A 17,986-nucleotide genomic window follows, 5' to 3' on the forward strand; every position below is an offset into this window, starting at 1 on the left:
TTGTGATCAACTACACCCTTTCGCGCTTCCAACCATTATTGACCAACTTTAATGATGTCTTTGGTAGAATCGAACAACTCACTATAAGCACCATCAAAATATTGCAAAATAAAAAATTTGATGAATACATTGGCTTCATTTGTTTGAGACAAGACAACATCTCCACCACGGACTGTGAAACAAAATTCCCACTTCTTCCTTCATCTATAAAGAAAACAACAGTTCTTCCATTGGGCAAGCGAACTCTGGTCTTGAAAACATAGCTATCTGTTGAAATATGTGTTTATAAGGGCAGATAGATCTTTTTACCTTTGTTTATTTCAGCTTTTCATTATGTCGGTTTATGTAGGGGCAGTTCTGTCCAAACAGTATTTATTAATTTGTTATTAATATGGCTGTGGCTGACCTGCGATAGACCATTCAGTTCTAACCCGCAGGTCCCTCCATTGGGATTTGCATGCATTCCTTCTCTTCTTCTTCGTATGCCTCTAGTCTGATTAACTAGTTTCTGATATTATAACATGGTATCAGAGCTTCAACAACCAGCTTCTCATATGAGATCGATAGTTGTCAAGGTTTTCTCTGGAGATCAATCCTTGCAACAGTGATTGTGGTTGATGTAGACATCCAATCAGCAACTAGTAGCAGGTAGGTAGTAATAAAATCACTCCATTAATTATTGCAAGTAGGAGCAGCTATGGGTGGCTGCACACCACAAGGGGAAATTGAAAAAGAGAGATCAGTAGAAAATCGATGAGAAACTCTAATCTGAGTAGGAGTGCTCTGATATACTTGACAGTCACTAGTTTGGCTCTGATGATGGTGAGGGTCTTAAGGACGTTCACTCCTACAAAAGCTTAGTTGGAAAGTTGTTATACTTGACAGTCACTAGACCAGACATATCTAATGTTGTTGGGGTTCTCAGCCAGTTTATGCAATCCCCTTGTAAGTCTCATTGGGATGCAGCCATTCAGGTTCTTTGGTATTTGAAAGGAGCCCCCGGGAAGCGGCTAATTTATTGCCCAAATAAACATATGGAGCTTGTTGCCTACTCAGATGCAGATTGGGCAGGTTCGGCTAGTGACCGTCGGTCTACTACAGGGTATTGTACTTTTGTTGGAGGAAATCTGGTTATGTGGCGAAGCAAGAAACAGACCACAATTGCCAAATCTAGTGTTGAAGCAGAGTATAGAGCTATGGCCTATACCATTGCAGAGTTGATGTGGATTAGATCTCTCCTACTTGAGATGGGGTTTCCAATTCCAACCCCTATGAAGATATTTTGTGACAACCAGGCAGCCATCTATATTGCTAGTAATCTGGTCTTTCATGAGAGGACTAACCATATAGAGGTGAATTGTGACTTTGTTCGCAGCACCGTCTTGAAGAAATTGGTTGAGACACCGTTTGTCACTTCATTTGGTAAGATTGCTGATGTGTTCACGAAGTCCTTATTTGCTCCTGGTTTTCGGTCTTGTTGTAACAAGCTTAGCATGGGTGATATATATGCTCCAGCTTGAGGGGGAGTGTTGAAATAGGCGTTTATAATGGCAGATAGGTCTTTTTACCTTTGTTTATTTCAGCTTTTCGTTATGTCGGTTTATGTAGGAACAGTTCTGTCCTAACAGTATTTATTAATTTGTTATTAATATAGCTGTGGCTGACCTGCGATAGAACATTTAGTTCTACCACAGGTCCCTTCCTTCATTGGGATTTGCATGGATTCCTTCTTTTCTTCTTTCTTCTTCCTATGCCTCTAGTCTGATTAACTAGTTTCTGATAATTATAACATTATCCATGGCCAGGTTAGGCTTTGATACCAAATAATGCAACTAGGGTTCCAGAACCCTCCTCTTGGGTTGCTCTGGGCCCACCTTGAATGATAAAACTCAATTAATCAAGGATAATGTCATTTTTGTGATTTCGGGAATAGTTCAGCGCCCTAAATGTAAAGTAACAAGTGAAAGGGCCAAACTGGAATTAAATCTTTGAAGTGGAGGGCTTTCTGAAATTTTAAATAAGAATGGGAATAAAATTGACTTGCTTTAAGAGATGAGGGTTATTTGGTAAAATCAGGGAGAAGAGGGCTTTAGTTGTAAATTGCTAACTTAGGCTTCTTCAAACTCTCAATAGAATAGGAAGCGCAGTGAAACAGTATTGATTTCGGATTGAGAGATCTTCCCCAACCAAGTTCAGTTTAATCTGAAATTTTAATGGAGGATTCCTAACCCACTGGGCCATGAAATCAACCCAACAAGCGATCAAATCTGAAGCCCAAAAATTGACAAGAGAATTTTGAAACTTCACCTGGCGGTAAAATGGGGCCAGCTGAGGTTCCAGACTTGATTTTGTCAGCAGAGGGATTTGTAGGAGCCAAGAGTTTAGGGATTTGGTCTCCTTGGGAGGGAAACAAACTTCCAAACCTCAGTCGAACGTGAAGGTTTAATCGAGGTCTGAATTTTTGTCTCTCAACCCAATAGTATTATCAACAACAGGAGAAATAACACAAATTGAAAAAGGAAAGAAAAATGAGAAACAGGAGAAGGGAAGAAAGAAGAATGAGAAACAGGAGAATGAAAGAAAGAAGATTTAACAGACGAAAGGAAGAAAGAAGAGATAAGAGAGAGCACCTGAGAGAAGGTTCAGAATCGCAAGGAAGGAGGACTGGGTTGAGGGAAAAGAGGAAGGGAGAAGAAACCGCACGGCCAATCGTTGGCAGCAAGTCCAATCAAAATTTCATTCCAATATTCAATCCTCGTTAATCGATAAATACAATTGCATATAAGTACTCTCCTAAAACTGGTATTGACTCCAGTAAGGAAACTTGAAAACAACTCAAACAAGGAAACTAATATCCTACTGGACCGGAACTAGATTTGGACCTGGTTCATCTCGGTCTAGGCTTCCAAACAGTCTTGTGCCAGGCCAAGAAGTTTCTACTGTGTGAGTAATAAATTTAGCTCGTATTCATCAAACAAAATGCAAGTACCAAGTCCCCAGATTCAATCGTTGCTTTAGTGGAAGGTATTTTCAATTGATATAGTGATGGAATACTCAAGATACAAATGTTACGTTGTAGCTGGAGCATGACATGTTGATAGCAACCTGGAATCTATTCATTATTTGTTGACCTTGTTTTCTTGCAGGCATATTCATGCATTTACCTTTAGCTTGGAGTCCTCATCTATTTATGCTGATTTTAGTTGTGATTGCTGAGTATTTTATATGCAGATTGAATCTCATGACTACATGGCAAGACTTTTCCATGCAATAAACCGGTTCAACACTATCTTGATGGATTTCGACAAGGATATATGGGGATATATATCCTTAGGTTACTTTAAGCAGGTGAGTCATGGTGTTGTTATTGTTGTTGTTGTTGTTGAATCTTCAACTATACCTCATGGTATATCCTTGGATATGACTTTTCAGATAACCAAGGCTGGTGAGATCGGATCCTCGACTATGCCTCACAAAGTGAATCGTATTGATTTTGAAAATAGTGAGGGTAATCTGGGAGTGGCTCATGGAGTTCTTTCCCAACTAAGCATGAAATTATCTATTTCACGCTGGCAGGTAATAACTTAATTGGTTTCCTCCCCCCACCCCACCTCTCATTAACTCTTCTTCATTCTCCTAGATGTTGGTTGAAAGTTGTAACCTTGAAGAGCCTCTTAAGTATTGTCTTCTTGAGCATATCAATTGAAGATTGTGAAAGTTTTAGGACATTTCAAGAATGCATATTGCAAATTCCATGCTTGCAAGCGATTGTTCCCCCTCCCCTGCTCACCAAATGCTAATCGTATGGAGCATCTTTGTACAGCCTGTATGAGTCAAGTGCAAGGAGTGCCTTTTACTCCTTGGCTGTTGATACAGCTGCTGAGTCATTTTAGCATCTTTTGAAGATAAAAAAAATAATTGCTCTTACTGTTTCTAAATAACAGTTTGCTTGCTATTCAATGTTGTATGCAGCGTGATCTGACTGATTCAACAGTCCTGAGGAATGTGGGTGTGGGACTGGGGCATTCTCTTCTTGCCTACAGAAGTGCACTGCAGGGAATTACCAAACTTCAGGTAAGCTATAAATGCAAGATCTTATGGTGCTTTCCTCTACACTGTACATCATTCTAGAAGCTTCTTGTGTTGGTTGCAAACTACTTTGCTTACAATAATAGTGTTTTCATACATTACTCATAATGATCCCAGTTGTGGATTAAATTAATGTTTTTCCTACTTCTTGAGACTTTGGATTTGACAATTTTTTCATGGGTCGTTGAACTTGCAATAATTGGAATCATCTGTGAGGCTATTGTTTGATCAATTTACTTCAAGAATTGCCCTGTTAGTATCTCCATGAAATTTTGAATTGGGTAAATTTAAATGGATGGTGGATCATGTGAGGGTCGCCATTCAGATTTCATTTTTTGTGCCAGTTAAATATCTGGTACATAACACTCAGATTCTAAACTGAATTATCTCAGTTAACCAATTTGATCTGGATTTCAGGTAAATGAAGCTTGCTTAAGTGAAGATTTAAACCAGACATGGGAGGTGCTTGCCGAACCAATACAGACAGTAAGCATTTCATATTCTTTTCTAAAATATATATTTTTTTCATAATACATGTTACTCAAAATGTTTGGTGCACCTTATTAGAAGTCTGTTTCTAGAATGTGATGCAATGTGCACATTTCCTGCACGATGTTCCAGTGTTTCTACTAGTTCCTATGTGAGGTATAGGTACAAATGCAAATGAGTATTATGATCAACATTCATACACGAGAGCTGGTAAGTATTGTTATGTACATTCAGGGTAGTCCACTAGTCCTGAGTGTAAGCATTATTCACGTTAGTTCAAGCTTTACAATCTATATGCCTCTTATTGGTTATTCAGTAAGACATTAAGTTGATGGTCCTGAAGCATAATTATCCAAAACTGATAGAATTTTGTAGCTGTTGCTCCTATTGTTAATCGGCCATGATGTATTTATGCAAAGTTTGCCCTAGAAGATCTCACTGTTGGAAATGCGGGATCCTTTGAGTGGTATGCCCCAGCTTTACATCTATATACCATGGTTTAGTACATTCAGAGGAGATGGCTATTCATATTACGAGCCTTGCATATCCTTATTGTGTAAATTCTGTGAATAGTTGGAAGAGTTTAACTTTGACACATCAGGAATCAGGTGAATTATTAGGTTTCTCCAGTTTCTCATATTTTGTCCAATGGTCATTCTACCCATTCTTGAGTATCTCATGAATTACTATTTCTTGTGTCTAGGTCATGCGAAGATACGGCATTCCAGAGCCTTATGAGAAGCTGAAGGACCTAACCAGAGGAAGGGCAGTTAACAAAGAAAGTATACAAGAGTTCATTGAAGGGTTGGAATTGCCTGAGGAAGCGAAGTCTTATCTATTGAAGCTTACTCCTCATACCTATGTTGGAGCAGCAGTGGAATTGGCTAGAGCGGATGTGGTAAATGGGAGTAAGGTCCTATAAATTGGCAGTTATACACCATTAGAGACGTTATAATCAGAAACCGCAATTTTACAGGCTGCTTGCACATTTTGTAATAGTACTCAATATTTCCATATATTCCTTCACTAATTGATAAAACAGTTGTTGGAGGTTCAGTGATAGGTCATGGGAAAAGAAAAAGGAAAGTACCCTCATAAGATGAATAACTTTTTTTTGTTAAATGAGAAGGATTATACATGGCTCCTGTGAGTAGTTAAATTGGTGGATTTTTGTTTTCGTAGTTTAGTGGTGACAATATAGACATGTTGAATCTTCAGATGATTTAATTTAGTTTCATTAAGTACTTTTGTGGAAATGACATAAGGTGTTCTGACAGAAAGTGGTGTCTGGATGTGAAAACTCTCCTGACACCAAATTGGGATAACTGTTATCCAACTAGGTATTCTGATTTTCTTAGATCAAGCAGTTGGTTTACTCTGGTTTTTAGAATCATGCTTCAGAATCCTTGGTGCACAACAACAACGGCTACCGTTTGCAGGAAACAAAAGTGCTAAATACCCAAGGTTCAATTAGTGCTTTTATTTGCACAGGGATCGTTAATTCATGTGTGTACCTTCTTGGCACCAGCCACCAGCAGAGAAGCTCAGTAGGCACTTCAAGCTGATAAAACTGTCTTATAGGAGGTATACCTTGCTGGTTTTTTCTCTAAAGTCTAAACCTTCCCTTGTGGACAAAGGCTTTGTTTTACATCTCTCTCTCTCTCACTCTCTGTTTGTTTTCCTTTTTTAAGTTGTTGTAATTTATTACCTAATTTCATTGCCAATGTTGGAGTTCGTCCTGTAAGAAGAAATCACTGGTCAGCTTAAACTGAGGATGATCCATTTATTTTAGTGTAAAAAAGATGCATCATTTTAATAGCTACGGTTTCGAGGCCTCAATCTGATTTCACTTGTCTACACTACCTGTATTGATGCATCTTCCCTCAACATATGTGAGACTTGAAGATGCAGCAGCTTGATTTTGATAGATGGTCAGAGGCTCAGAGCACCACCCGCTAGGAAACAAATAGATTAACAGATTAACAGGAAGAACAACAAATAAAGGACTGTTAATTTCTTATGTGGGTTTGTCATGCTAACATCAATCTGATATGGGTGGCATTTTCACTCGCAGAGCTTGGATTCATGTTGTAAAGTATAATTTTCGCAATTTTTGAAATTAGGTGCTTGCTGTTAGTTATGAAAAAACAATACATAGGTGAGTGGATAGAGGGGAAATGATTCTGTGATTTAGTTGAACATATCCGTGCTTCAAACCCACATTTGGGTAGCAAATTGTTTTATCTTCAGCCTTTGGGTTGATATCAAAACTTCCTTCTTTGTTTCCATCCTAGACTTTGTTCGTTTGTAACTTACTAGGGGGTGTTTGACAATGTTTTTATTAGTATTTTTGAGTCAAAAAGTTTTTTTTTTTTTGCTACTAAGAAGGAACAATAACACTAGTGGAATCCATATTAATAGAAGTCTTTATTCTGCTTGTACTAAATTACATAAAATGCTGTATTTGAGAACACTAGTTTAGCCATCCAAGTAAGATCGTTGAATGTATTAATCAGACACGTGTGGTGGCGATGGAGGTGGAGGGTCGAGAGTTCGTAATATTGGGCCTTTTGTTGCAAGTTTTGTCTCTTTTTTTGAATCTTTTTCAAGTTGCTCCTCAAATAGTCACAATTGTTCCCTTTTTTTTATTCTTTTTTTTTTTTTCCACTGGGTTTGTTTGAAAAAAGTATAAAGATAGATCGAACAACATTGGATTCAGTTTGGATTATGTTTAGAGTCCATTTTGATCAAGGGTTGTTATACTAAATAAAACATTTATGAGATTCTCTTTATTTGGTTTATAATCAATGTCTTCTTTCTAATTAAACCTTTTCGCCACAAGTCGGCCTTTGTATGTCTCAATATTACCAGTAGAGTCTCTTTTGGTTTATAAATCCATTTAGATCCCACATGGATGGCTTCTTCTGATAGCTCAAGAAGATCACAAACTTGATTCTTTGCCATAGAATTCATTTCATCCTTCATGGTGTTAAGCCATAAAATGGAATATCTACAGCTCATGATGTGTGAGAATTCCATAAAATAGAATATCTACAGCTCATGATGTGTGAGAATGATGTTGGATCTGCTTCAAATCTATCATCAACCTCATAATTTTGATGAAATTAGAAGAAATTACAAGTTTTCTAATTCTTTAGGATCTTAATTTTGTTGTTCAATTTCTACATCCTCATTTTCTACAATAGGAGGTTGAATAATAGGTTCAGCAACAAAAGGTTCAGTAACAACCACATTGTCATGATGTGCTGGTTCACTTGATAATGAACCCATATAACAATGATTGGAGGAATGATTCCTCCACTTTCTTGTGCAGGAGACGGAGCCTGAATTGGTTGTTCATGAAACTGAATGTTTTGTAATTTCGAATTTCCACTGTTATTGTCATCCTCTAGAAATTTGGCATTCGTAGATTCTGCAATAGTAAGCAAGTGATATGAACAAAAAAAACTTATGACCCTTAGACCTATTTAGATAGCCAATGAAAAAATCACTGACTTTCTTAAGGTCCAACTTCCTTTCATGTGGGTTGTACATCCTAATTTCAACTAGACAACCTCATACACGTGTATGCCTTAAGCTAGATTTCCATCCAGTCCAAATTGATAAGGAGTCTTTGGAATTGTTTTCGATAGTACCATATTCAATATATGCACAGCTGCTTTTGAGGCTTTACTCCACAGGGTCAAAAGAAGGTTGAAGTTACTGGTCATATTTCTTACCATATCCATAAGCGTCTGGTTTCTTCTTTCAACTACGTCATTTTGGTCTGGAGACCTAGGCATGGTATATTGAGATACTATACCTTACTCAGTAAGATATTGGGCAAATGGGCATGGTCTCTGTCTAAGTTATGTGTACCTTCCATAATCACCTCATCTGTCTGATCTTACCATCTTTATGACCTTTTCAGTCTATTTCTCTACTTCTGTTTTATAGATCTTAAAGACATCAAGTGTCTCATCTTTATGATCCATAAGATAGAGATACATGTATCTAGGACCTTTATCCGTTGCTGTAACTGGAGCGTTGCTGTGCGCATTGTGGCACAACAACGGCCATGTATGCATAGTGGGGCCCGTTGTGCATACATGGCCACTGCTGCGCCGCACGATGCCCATAGCAGCGCTCCAGTTACAGCAGTGGATAAAAATTCCTAATATGGTCATCGATAAATGTAATGAAGTATCTTTGACCATTCAGACAGGGTACAACAAATGGTCCATGAATACCCTTACCGAGTATGATCATCGATAAATGTAATGAAGAATCTTTGACCATTCAGACAGGGTGTGACAAATGGTCCACATATATCAATATGTATAATATCTAGAGTTTCAGTGCTACGCCCAGTTCCTTTCTAGGACTTGTTGGTTTGCTTTCCTTTAATGCAGTCCACACATGTTCTAAAATCAATTGAGTCTAGAGTCTCTAGGACTTCATTACTCACTAACATTTTGAGTCTATCTATAGAGATGTGACCTAATCTCTAGTGCTAGAGTTTGGATGAATTTTCATTCATGATTGATCTTTTATTGTCAATATTACTTGAGGAAGTAAGTAAATTCTATACCGATACCATAATATCAGATTGGAGAGTTTCAACGAGAATGAGATCCACAGTTAAGTGGGTCTAAATATCCGATCTGGATCGGTCAAAATTGATAACGAAAAAAAAGGGACCATAAATCGAATTTTGCTGGATTGGTTTCATCAGTTAGAAAATAGCAAAAAAAAAAAAAGGAAAAAAGATCTCTGTCAGAGAGTGTGGCCTATGCCAGCACTCCCATGAATCTATGTCTCTCCTCCCATGTGAAAAGACACCCCTGCCCCCTTGTTTTAAGGAGGAGAGAGAGACACATGGGAGTAATGGCGTAGGCCACACTCCCGTATAGAAAACTACTTCCCAAGAAAAAAATTATGAAAATTAAAAGTAAATAGGAAAATCATGGGTGATATGGATCCCATCCAGGTGAATCAATCGATCCCGAGATTTATGTGATCCGACCGAGTTGACCGATCCAAAGAACGATCCACTAATACCAGGTAGGATGGGTCATGATCAGTGTAGGCCGATACGAATCCGATCCGATCCGATCCAATCCGAGATTACGAACCATGAATGTTACACATATATTATAATCTTTCGGGTCTACTATTTCTAGTGACTTTGGAGTAACTCCCAAGCTGCTGTAGGCTGTAGCCATTATGTAGTTTCACTTTTCTTGTTCATTAAAATCATTGTCGTTCTCTGGGCCTGGAGAGCACAGCATGAGTTCTGGATGTCCTTGCAATCGATTAATTCTTTGTTCTTCGAGCTCCCGGAACGTCATAAGACATCAGAATCAGCTTCAACCGAGAACCTCTCAGTTTTCTTCGTTTTCTCCGACGTCATCCAAGGCAAAATTCTCGAAGAATCTCCCCTCATGGGGTCCTCTGAGAATTCGACTTCGGGAAGATACAGTTGAGCTTCGTTCCAGCTCAAGCTCACCCAGATCTACTAGGGCTTTTTCACACGATGCTCAATCATTTCGGTGCAGTTCGTGGTCGAACGAGAACGAATTACAGGCGCCAAATTTTTTTGAATTCGTCACGTCGGAAAGAGTTAAGGTGGTTGCGATGCTCGGCCTGGCTTTATCTCTCTGTAATGCAGATCGAGTTGTAATGTCTGTGGCGATTGTCCCCTTGTCCTTGGCTCACGGATGGACCAGATCTTTTACTGGTGTAGTTCAGGTATGTTTCCGAGATTTAATTATCCCCAATCTACTCTTTCTTTAAATTTAAATTGGTAATGTTATCTTGTTCTTGGTGGGCTTATCTCAATACTTTCTTAGTTTTTAAATTAGGGCTGGGTTTGATTTTCAGTCAACTGTTATGCTCAAGTGCCATTTACCCACTCTCGTCTTGGTTGGTGTGTGATTACTCAAAGTCAAAGGGTGGAGTAGTTCTCTCTCATTAACAATTGATTGGCACGTTCTGCCGGATGTCTTTATCTGATAGTATATAGACTAATGGAGTTAAAGATTGGCTAGTGTTAAATGTATTACCATTATAATTATTGTTTCTCAATGTTTTGTGGCCTTTATTGGTTCAACAGTTTAAGGCTGTAATCTTGTAAATTTTTTCCATTTTATAAAATTATAGGACTTGATCACTAGTCACTACTGCTGAGATGCTGAGGCTAACTGTCTATATTCGGCATCATCATACAACTGAGAGAGATTGCAAGTCCTTTGCTGATTAGCAATAGGTTTCAGAGCTCTTTTCCTGATGAGAGCCAAACAGAGAATAGCTAAGGCTAGATTTATATACAGTGCTTCTGATATGCTGTGTTTCTTTCAAACAAAAAGAAAACCCTGTGGTTCTTTTCTGAGTGATTATTGAGATTGCCATGTCCACAGGTCAAACATTTTGTATTGTACTGTTTGGTATTAGTAATAAAATTTTCATCATTAATTAAAAGAGAAAAAAAAAACCCTTCTTAGCTTCTGTTCATTATTTCCTGATTTTTCACCGACTACTAATTGCAGTCAGCTTTCCTATGGGGATACCTAATGTCACCAATTGCTGGGGGTGCACTGGTGGATTATTATGGTGGTAAAGTAGTCATGGCATGGGGTGTGGCTCTGTGGTCCCTGGCTACGTTTCTTACTCCTTGGGCTGCAGAAACTTCTTTATTGGCTTTACTTGCAACACGAGTTCTTCTTGGCATTGCTGAAGGTGTGGCTCTTCCTAGCATGAACAATATGATTGCAAGGTATTGGAATATTTCACATTCTTTCTTTGAAGATTCCACGATTTAATGATATAATTTATCTCTTGATATGTTAGCTCTTATGGTATTTCTGGGACCGATTTTGAACTGTTTGAACTGACTTCTCTTTTAGGTGGTTCCCTCAAACAGAAAGATCCCGTGCTGTTGGAATTGCAATGGCTGGATTCCAACTTGGAAATGTGATTGGACTATTGCTTTCTCCAATCCTCATGTCAAAGGGTGGTGTATTTGGACCTTTTGTAATATTTGGACTATCTGGATTTCTTTGGGTTTTGGTTTGGCTGTCTGCAACATCAAGTACACCTGAGCGCCATCCTCAAATATCAAAATCTGAGTTAGAGTACATACGGAGTATGAGGAAAACTTCTTCAATACCATCTACAGAGAAGAAATCTAAGACAACCAAAGTGATCCCTCCATTCAGGCGCTTACTTTCAAAGCTACCAACCTGGACTGTAATTTCTGCAAATGCTATGCACAGCTGGGTAATGTAAATGTAGCTCTATTACTAATTGTACACAGAAACCTCTCTCTCTCTCTCTCTCTCTCTCTCACACACACACACACACACGAGTACAAACATGCGCACATATCAAGGATCAGTGCGATATTACTTATTGCTGACTGCATATGCAGGGATACTTTCTTCTTCTCTCATGGATGCCCATTTACTTCAACACTGTAAGTCTCTAAGAGTTAATTTCTAAAGTAAATTATAATCCATGTGGGATGATGTCAACCTAAATATGCAATTGTAAAGAGAACTAATTATTAGATGCCCACACTCTGTAACAGATTTATCATGTTGATCTCAAACATGCAGCATGGTTTAGTGCAGTGCCATGGACTATGATGGCAATTTTTGGATATTTGGCTGGTGATTGGTCAGACATGTTGATACGCAATGGTACAAGTGTCACTTTTACTCGTAAAGTCATGCAGGTGTGTCATCCGTCTATTTCATCAATCTTGTATGTGAGCGAAAGGCTAGATATCATTCTTATTATGCTTTCTTCAAGTGATATTCTGGACGAAAAGCAACACATAAAAAATCATTTTTACAGAGCTCAAAGATCTGCATAGGGCATTAATGCATCACCGTTCTCATTGTGGATCACATGCATAAGTTGCGGACATCTTCCTAATGAAAAGTAAACCTGGATCATAATTTGCATCTAAAACAGGAGTATGATCTTAACATGATTGGCACAGTATATTTATATGGATAAGATGCCAAAAGAAGAGAAGTACTAAGTGCATCCAAGCCTTTTCCATACTAAATGGCAGCTAGAAAAGAAGGAAAAGGAAACAAGGAATTACTTTATTAGATCATCATCAAATTTGGAAAATGACATTCCTTCTGGACAAAGAATTGCTTTATTAGTCGGTTCCCTAAATGGATAGGGCTGTAGCTGATTCACTGGAATTGGCATCCAGATCCTTTGAAATAATAGGGTGCAATTTTGTTTAGATATCACATGTTTTGTGGAAATTATTATCCATAATTTACAAAAAGACATGGAGCCTTTATTTTGTAAATCCTTTTGAAAAGAAAATTTTCAACGGAACTTCCAATGAGAGAGAGGAATTGATACCTTTATGCAATTTTGAAGGTTAATTTATGAGGAAACTTGTCATGAGGAACTATGATGCCTTAGAGAAGGTTTCTTTATTCCCCATGCAGATACATTGGTTGATCCTTCTCTCTCTCTCTCTCTTTTTAATGGTAAGATCTCAACATGATTTGTAGCAACTCTTCTTGGCAGAATATTTTTTGTTTTTGTCTTTGTTCTATTTCTCTTCTATTTATTTATGTTTATTTACTTTTCTCTTATGTATGATGAGATGCTTACTAGTTAGTATGGTGGTTGGAAAGATTGGTCTAATGCTTGGAAACTTAGATGCTGAGATTTTAGTCATCCTCTATTATCAATTTTCATTCTATTCATCCACATGCTTATTGAGCTTAACATAATTAGTAACAATTCGTTGCCTTTACACAGTCAATTGGATTTTTTGGTCCGGGGATTGCACTCCTTGGTCTAAATGCAGCGAAAAATCCATCTGTTGCATCTGCTTGGCTTGCAGTAGCTGTTGGTTTGAAATCTTTTGGACATTCTGGTTTCCTCGTGAACTTTCAGGTTTGTTGTTTCGAAATCATTTTAGTTGTAGCAAGAAGGCATCACTGGATTTTTCATTTTTCTAATCTTTCCCCTGCCTTTCCATGTGGCCAGGAGATTTCCCCACAGTATGCTGGTGTTCTACATGGTACTCTTCATCATCCATTTCATTACATATTTTATGTAATCAATCTTATGTATCTTTGAAGACACACACACACCACACACACACATAAACTAGGTTATTCTAATTAGATATTTTTTCTTGGGATGGTAAGAATTGAAATTTTATTCAGTTTACTACGGTTTTAGGAGTGGTTCTGGTAGGTGATAGTTGAGGGAGAGTCATTTGGGTTGGTTTGAGCATGCACACAAAAGCCTTTGAGTTCCCGGTAAGGAGTTATATGTTGCAGATTAAAGGAGATGAAAAAACTAGGGTCAGGCTAAAAATGAAACAGCGAGACACTGTGAGGACATGGTAAGAAAAGATATGGACGGCCTTGGGTTAACGGCAAACATGATTTTAAATAGAGTTAAATGGAGAAACAAGTTTAGTTTGGCTGAGGCTTAGTTGAATTGAGTCACTCATGTTTTTCCTCTATTTGTAGGATAAGTTCCAACTATGATATGTGACACTTGATAAAAAATTCAAATTGCATTATTTTCATTGGACGTTTGTATTCCTATCAGTTGTTGGGATTGGGTCTAGGAGATAAAGCATTTTGTTCCCATGTTGCCTGCTCATATCCACCTGATCAAATGTAAATCAGATGGATTCCAAGTTTGGACCCCAACCATCCTATAAAGTCTCTCTCTCTCTCTCTGGTAAGTATGTTTGCATTTGCTGATGAAATGCCTCGGCCACCCAATTGCATGTTATCCATGGTGCATATGGAGTTTGCGTTTTATTACTAAATGAGTAACAGTAATCTTTTAGCACAAAATTGGTTTGTTTAAGTGATTCTGAATCATATTCTTATCAAATTATGTGGACCAAAAGGCTCTTCCGCTGCTTTGCGCAGCCCCTACTTGTATCTGGGATGCACCACTCTGCATCCTTTGTTTAATTAAATGGATACTTTAGATGTTCTCATCAGAAAATGGACTGTCTTGTGTCACAATATTACCTCATGTTTTTTTTCTGTTGCTCTATCTATCCATGTTTGGGCAAAATAACTAAGTTAAGAATAAGATACCTGTAAACTGCAATTATGCTTTTTCTATCAAGTTTAGTGATGTTCCAGGGCCTTGTAAAACAATTGGTTTTGCACTTCTGCATTAGAAGAAATTTATGTGTAATGACAACAACAACATTTTTTCTTCTTTGTTTCAGGGATGTCGAATACTGCTGGGACATTGGCAGCAATTGTGGGAACTGTTGGAGCTGGTTTCTTTGTCGAGCTCATGGGTTCTTTTCGTGGATTCCTGATTTTTACTGCATTCCTATATTTTCTTAGTGCTATTTTCTGGGACATCTTTGCTACTGGAGAGCAAGTCAATTTTGATGAAACTGGTCAGTAACTTGAACGTGATAAATAGTTATTATTCATCATGAACTGGCTCAATGATTACTTGCCTAGCCTGTGGATGAAGATGTCTTCAAACAGTGGCAGCAATTTCTGGCCCCACGTGCCAACCAACTGTTCATACATCATTGGCGTGATGCGTGACAGAACTTGCTTGATAACGAAAATGGGTTTTCTGTTATGTGAAGCTGGATAATGCCATTGGCTTTCCTGTCCCAGATTTGGTACATTTTCAAAATCCTGGTCGATAATTCGGTTGGGCTTTGCTGACTGGTTTCCTCTCCTGAACCTGAACCAAGATCCTAACCAATCCACCATTGCACCTGGTTCTGTTCCTGGCCCAATCCTATCAATATTCACTGATCTTAGCAAGCAAGCTTCAGAAGCTTAATAGGGCAGTCATTAACCATATCCATGGTGTTGGTAGATATTATGCTATGATATATCTATTTGGTCTGATTTGCCTTGTCATTCTCTTGTCTGGGTTAGAAAATATTGTTTCATTTTGAAGTTTACATAAAATATGATGTTTCTTTCTTATCTTTTCCAAATATTTGCATTTAACATATTTGTGTTGCCAGTTTCCTGAACCAGATTCAACAGGTAACCTCTAATGTTTGAGAGAATGTACATGCTACGGGCTTAGAATTAAGACTCTATACATGCATTCTAATTGTCTGAGTGGATATTTGGAAATACCCTTTGCAAGATATTGGTGACTAAAGAAAGATATCCAGTAGTAGCTGCATTGAGGAGGGCTGTTTAGAAGCCAGCAAGTTCTACGAGGACGAGGAATTTATTACCTGTGTGATCATAAGTAGCGTGAGGGCATGAAATTGTGAAAATAATGTCTCAAGGAATTTAACACCTGGTTAAATTGTCTCAGTAAAATTTAAAATGTAAATTATCATTTCCAGGGCATGGAATGGTGCAAATAATTTTCAAGTAAATTTTCTCTTTGCAGGGCTTCATGCACACATTAGAGAAAAGGATTTATGGTCAACTATTAAGTTCCCCAATCTTGGCTGCCAAAGTTCCTTGAAGGTGTTGAATTATCCAACCCTGTGTATGAAGTGAACCAAAGACCCTAACTGAGTAGATGTTGGATTATACCCTAACCCTGCTAAGGAAATCTTTCTTGATTTTATGATCAATCATATGTTGAAGTTCGGTGAAGAATATTAAAATATATGGATTCAAGAATAGATTCGAATGGAAGAGCTTCAAGTTTAATTCATGTTTGCTAGTCTGAAAAGGTGGTCCAAGTTTATTTTTGTTCTATCCTAACTAACTGCCTAATGGGACTTTAACTTCAGCTGCAAGAGAATTTTTTTTTTGACCACTACAAGGGGGGAGGGGAAGGGAAGGGAATGGAAGGGTACCTTATGGCACAAATGTGAAAAAAGACCTAGCTAATACTGTTCTATTGTGAGCAACACTAACAAGCACCCTTTACACTTTTTAAATTTCTACAGATCATGAATATTTTAGAACTGAATTTTTGTTAATAAATCAAACATAGACCAAGTCATTCCACAATGTGATCAGTATATAACCATCGTACTAGCTGAACTGAATCTTTCCAAATTTCTATACCGTGGATTCCTTTTTGCTGTTCCATCTTTGATTCCTTCTTTAACTCCCTTCAGCTTCAGTTGCTGAACCTAATTGACAAGAAAATTCATGATTATAAATCTATTCAAAAAAAGTTTATTACTCTTTTTCAATAAGAAAAAAAATAAGTTTATTACTATTAGCTAAAACTTTGGATATGATTTTACACACTAATTATATAAGCTAATAGGCCTAAAATGGTCTACTTCAAAAGTATTTTGTTGTTTTGGGATCATGGTGATAAAAACAAAACTTATTGATCATAGGGGACGAGTGCAATTATTAAAAAAAAATAAAAAAAACTAGCAAAAATAGATCATTATGTATAAAAGACAAAATTTTGAAAGATGCATATAGAAGGTCCATCCAGTCCAGGGCTTTATAAGGATCCATTGAGAAGACAATATTCCTAACTTCAAGGGATAAAAGGGTTTAATCTAATTGATGTAACAACAACACAACTTTGTCTTGTCCCAATTTAATGGAGTTGGTTGCATGGATCTTAGAAGAGATAACATTTTAATAATAAAAAGAGAAATTTACATCCCTTACCCTATACTTTGCCCTAATTTTACATTCCTGTCCTCAACTTTCCCTAAAGTAGAGGAGAGGAATATGTAATTAAGGCAAAGTGAAAGTCGAGGGAAGTAACATATAATTAGGGCAAAGTAAAGAGGATGGGTATACAACATCGAATAAAAATCTAGGACATCGAACTTTGTTAACTACGTACTGCTTCATAACTGCCCAACAATCTAATCCGATATGTTCCATATATATATTGACATCGGTATTAATATCGACGGTGATCGATACACACCCATCAACTAAATCTTTCCAATAATTTTTCCAAATCATAAGAGAGTGGAGAGAATGGTAGGAGCTTTTTCAAGGTTTGAACAATGGTTGCAGAAATGCCCATTTTTTCATTTTTATCTTCCACACTACACCTAACATTCCTTACCCCCTATAACTCCCACTAGTCATCTATCCATCTCTCCACAGGACAGGAGCTGGCATTCTGTAAGTGCTAAGGAATCACGCGCGAGGCCAAAGGAAGTAGTAGAGCCGTAGGGGTATGATGCTTTCGAACATAATTTGGAGAAGACTTTTGACGTGCAAAGTATCTATGAGACCCAATAATAAGCTCCACATATGACTTTTCCTCTCTTGGTTCTTTTGCCAGGCAGGTAGTAGGCATGCTGAAGAAAATTTAGAGTTTGTTTCTAATGGGCCCCGGCCAATGTGTATGAGAACCAGCACCCTTAAAGCTGTGATAATTAAACTCCCTCGGCTAGCTTGCAATTCCTCATTCAGTCGTGGCGGGAGCTGGAGGATCCAGTCCAACAAAAACA

General features: G+C 37.8%; 2 protein-coding genes across 3 annotated transcripts in view; both read left to right on the forward strand.

Moving 5' to 3' along the window:
* Window positions 1–17,304, forward strand: part of LOC122658173 (adenylosuccinate lyase-like) — a 45,834-nt gene extending 28,530 nt beyond the window's left edge. The window contains exons 6-10 of one of the 2 annotated variants that reach the window (XM_043853082.1): window positions 3,232–3,348; window positions 3,433–3,576; window positions 3,973–4,074; window positions 4,507–4,575; window positions 5,282–5,500. In XM_043853082.1, the coding sequence (XP_043709017.1) occupies window positions 3,232–3,348; window positions 3,433–3,576; window positions 3,973–4,074; window positions 4,507–4,575; window positions 5,282–5,500 (651 nt within the window). Of the gene's footprint in view, window positions 1–3,231; window positions 3,349–3,432; window positions 3,577–3,972; window positions 4,141–4,506; window positions 4,576–5,281; window positions 5,501–17,293 lie in introns of those variants that run through there. The other variant, XM_043853084.1, reaches the window with a different exon arrangement.
* Window positions 9,799–15,871, forward strand: LOC122658174 (probable anion transporter 4, chloroplastic). The gene is made up of 9 exons (XM_043853085.1): window positions 9,799–10,329; window positions 11,127–11,353; window positions 11,484–11,856; window positions 12,008–12,052; window positions 12,167–12,313; window positions 13,375–13,512; window positions 13,606–13,639; window positions 14,825–15,004; window positions 15,599–15,871. The coding sequence occupies exons 1-9, from the start codon at window positions 9,868–9,870 to the stop codon at window positions 15,604–15,606; spliced, it is 1,614 nt and encodes a 537-aa protein (XP_043709020.1). The 5' UTR covers window positions 9,799–9,867; the 3' UTR covers window positions 15,607–15,871.
* Window positions 17,305–17,986: the final 682 nt, after the last annotated feature.

Source organism: Telopea speciosissima, chromosome 4 (genome assembly GCF_018873765.1).
Source record: "Telopea speciosissima isolate NSW1024214 ecotype Mountain lineage chromosome 4, Tspe_v1, whole genome shotgun sequence".
Classification (NCBI taxonomy): Eukaryota; Viridiplantae; Streptophyta; class Magnoliopsida; order Proteales; family Proteaceae; genus Telopea; species Telopea speciosissima.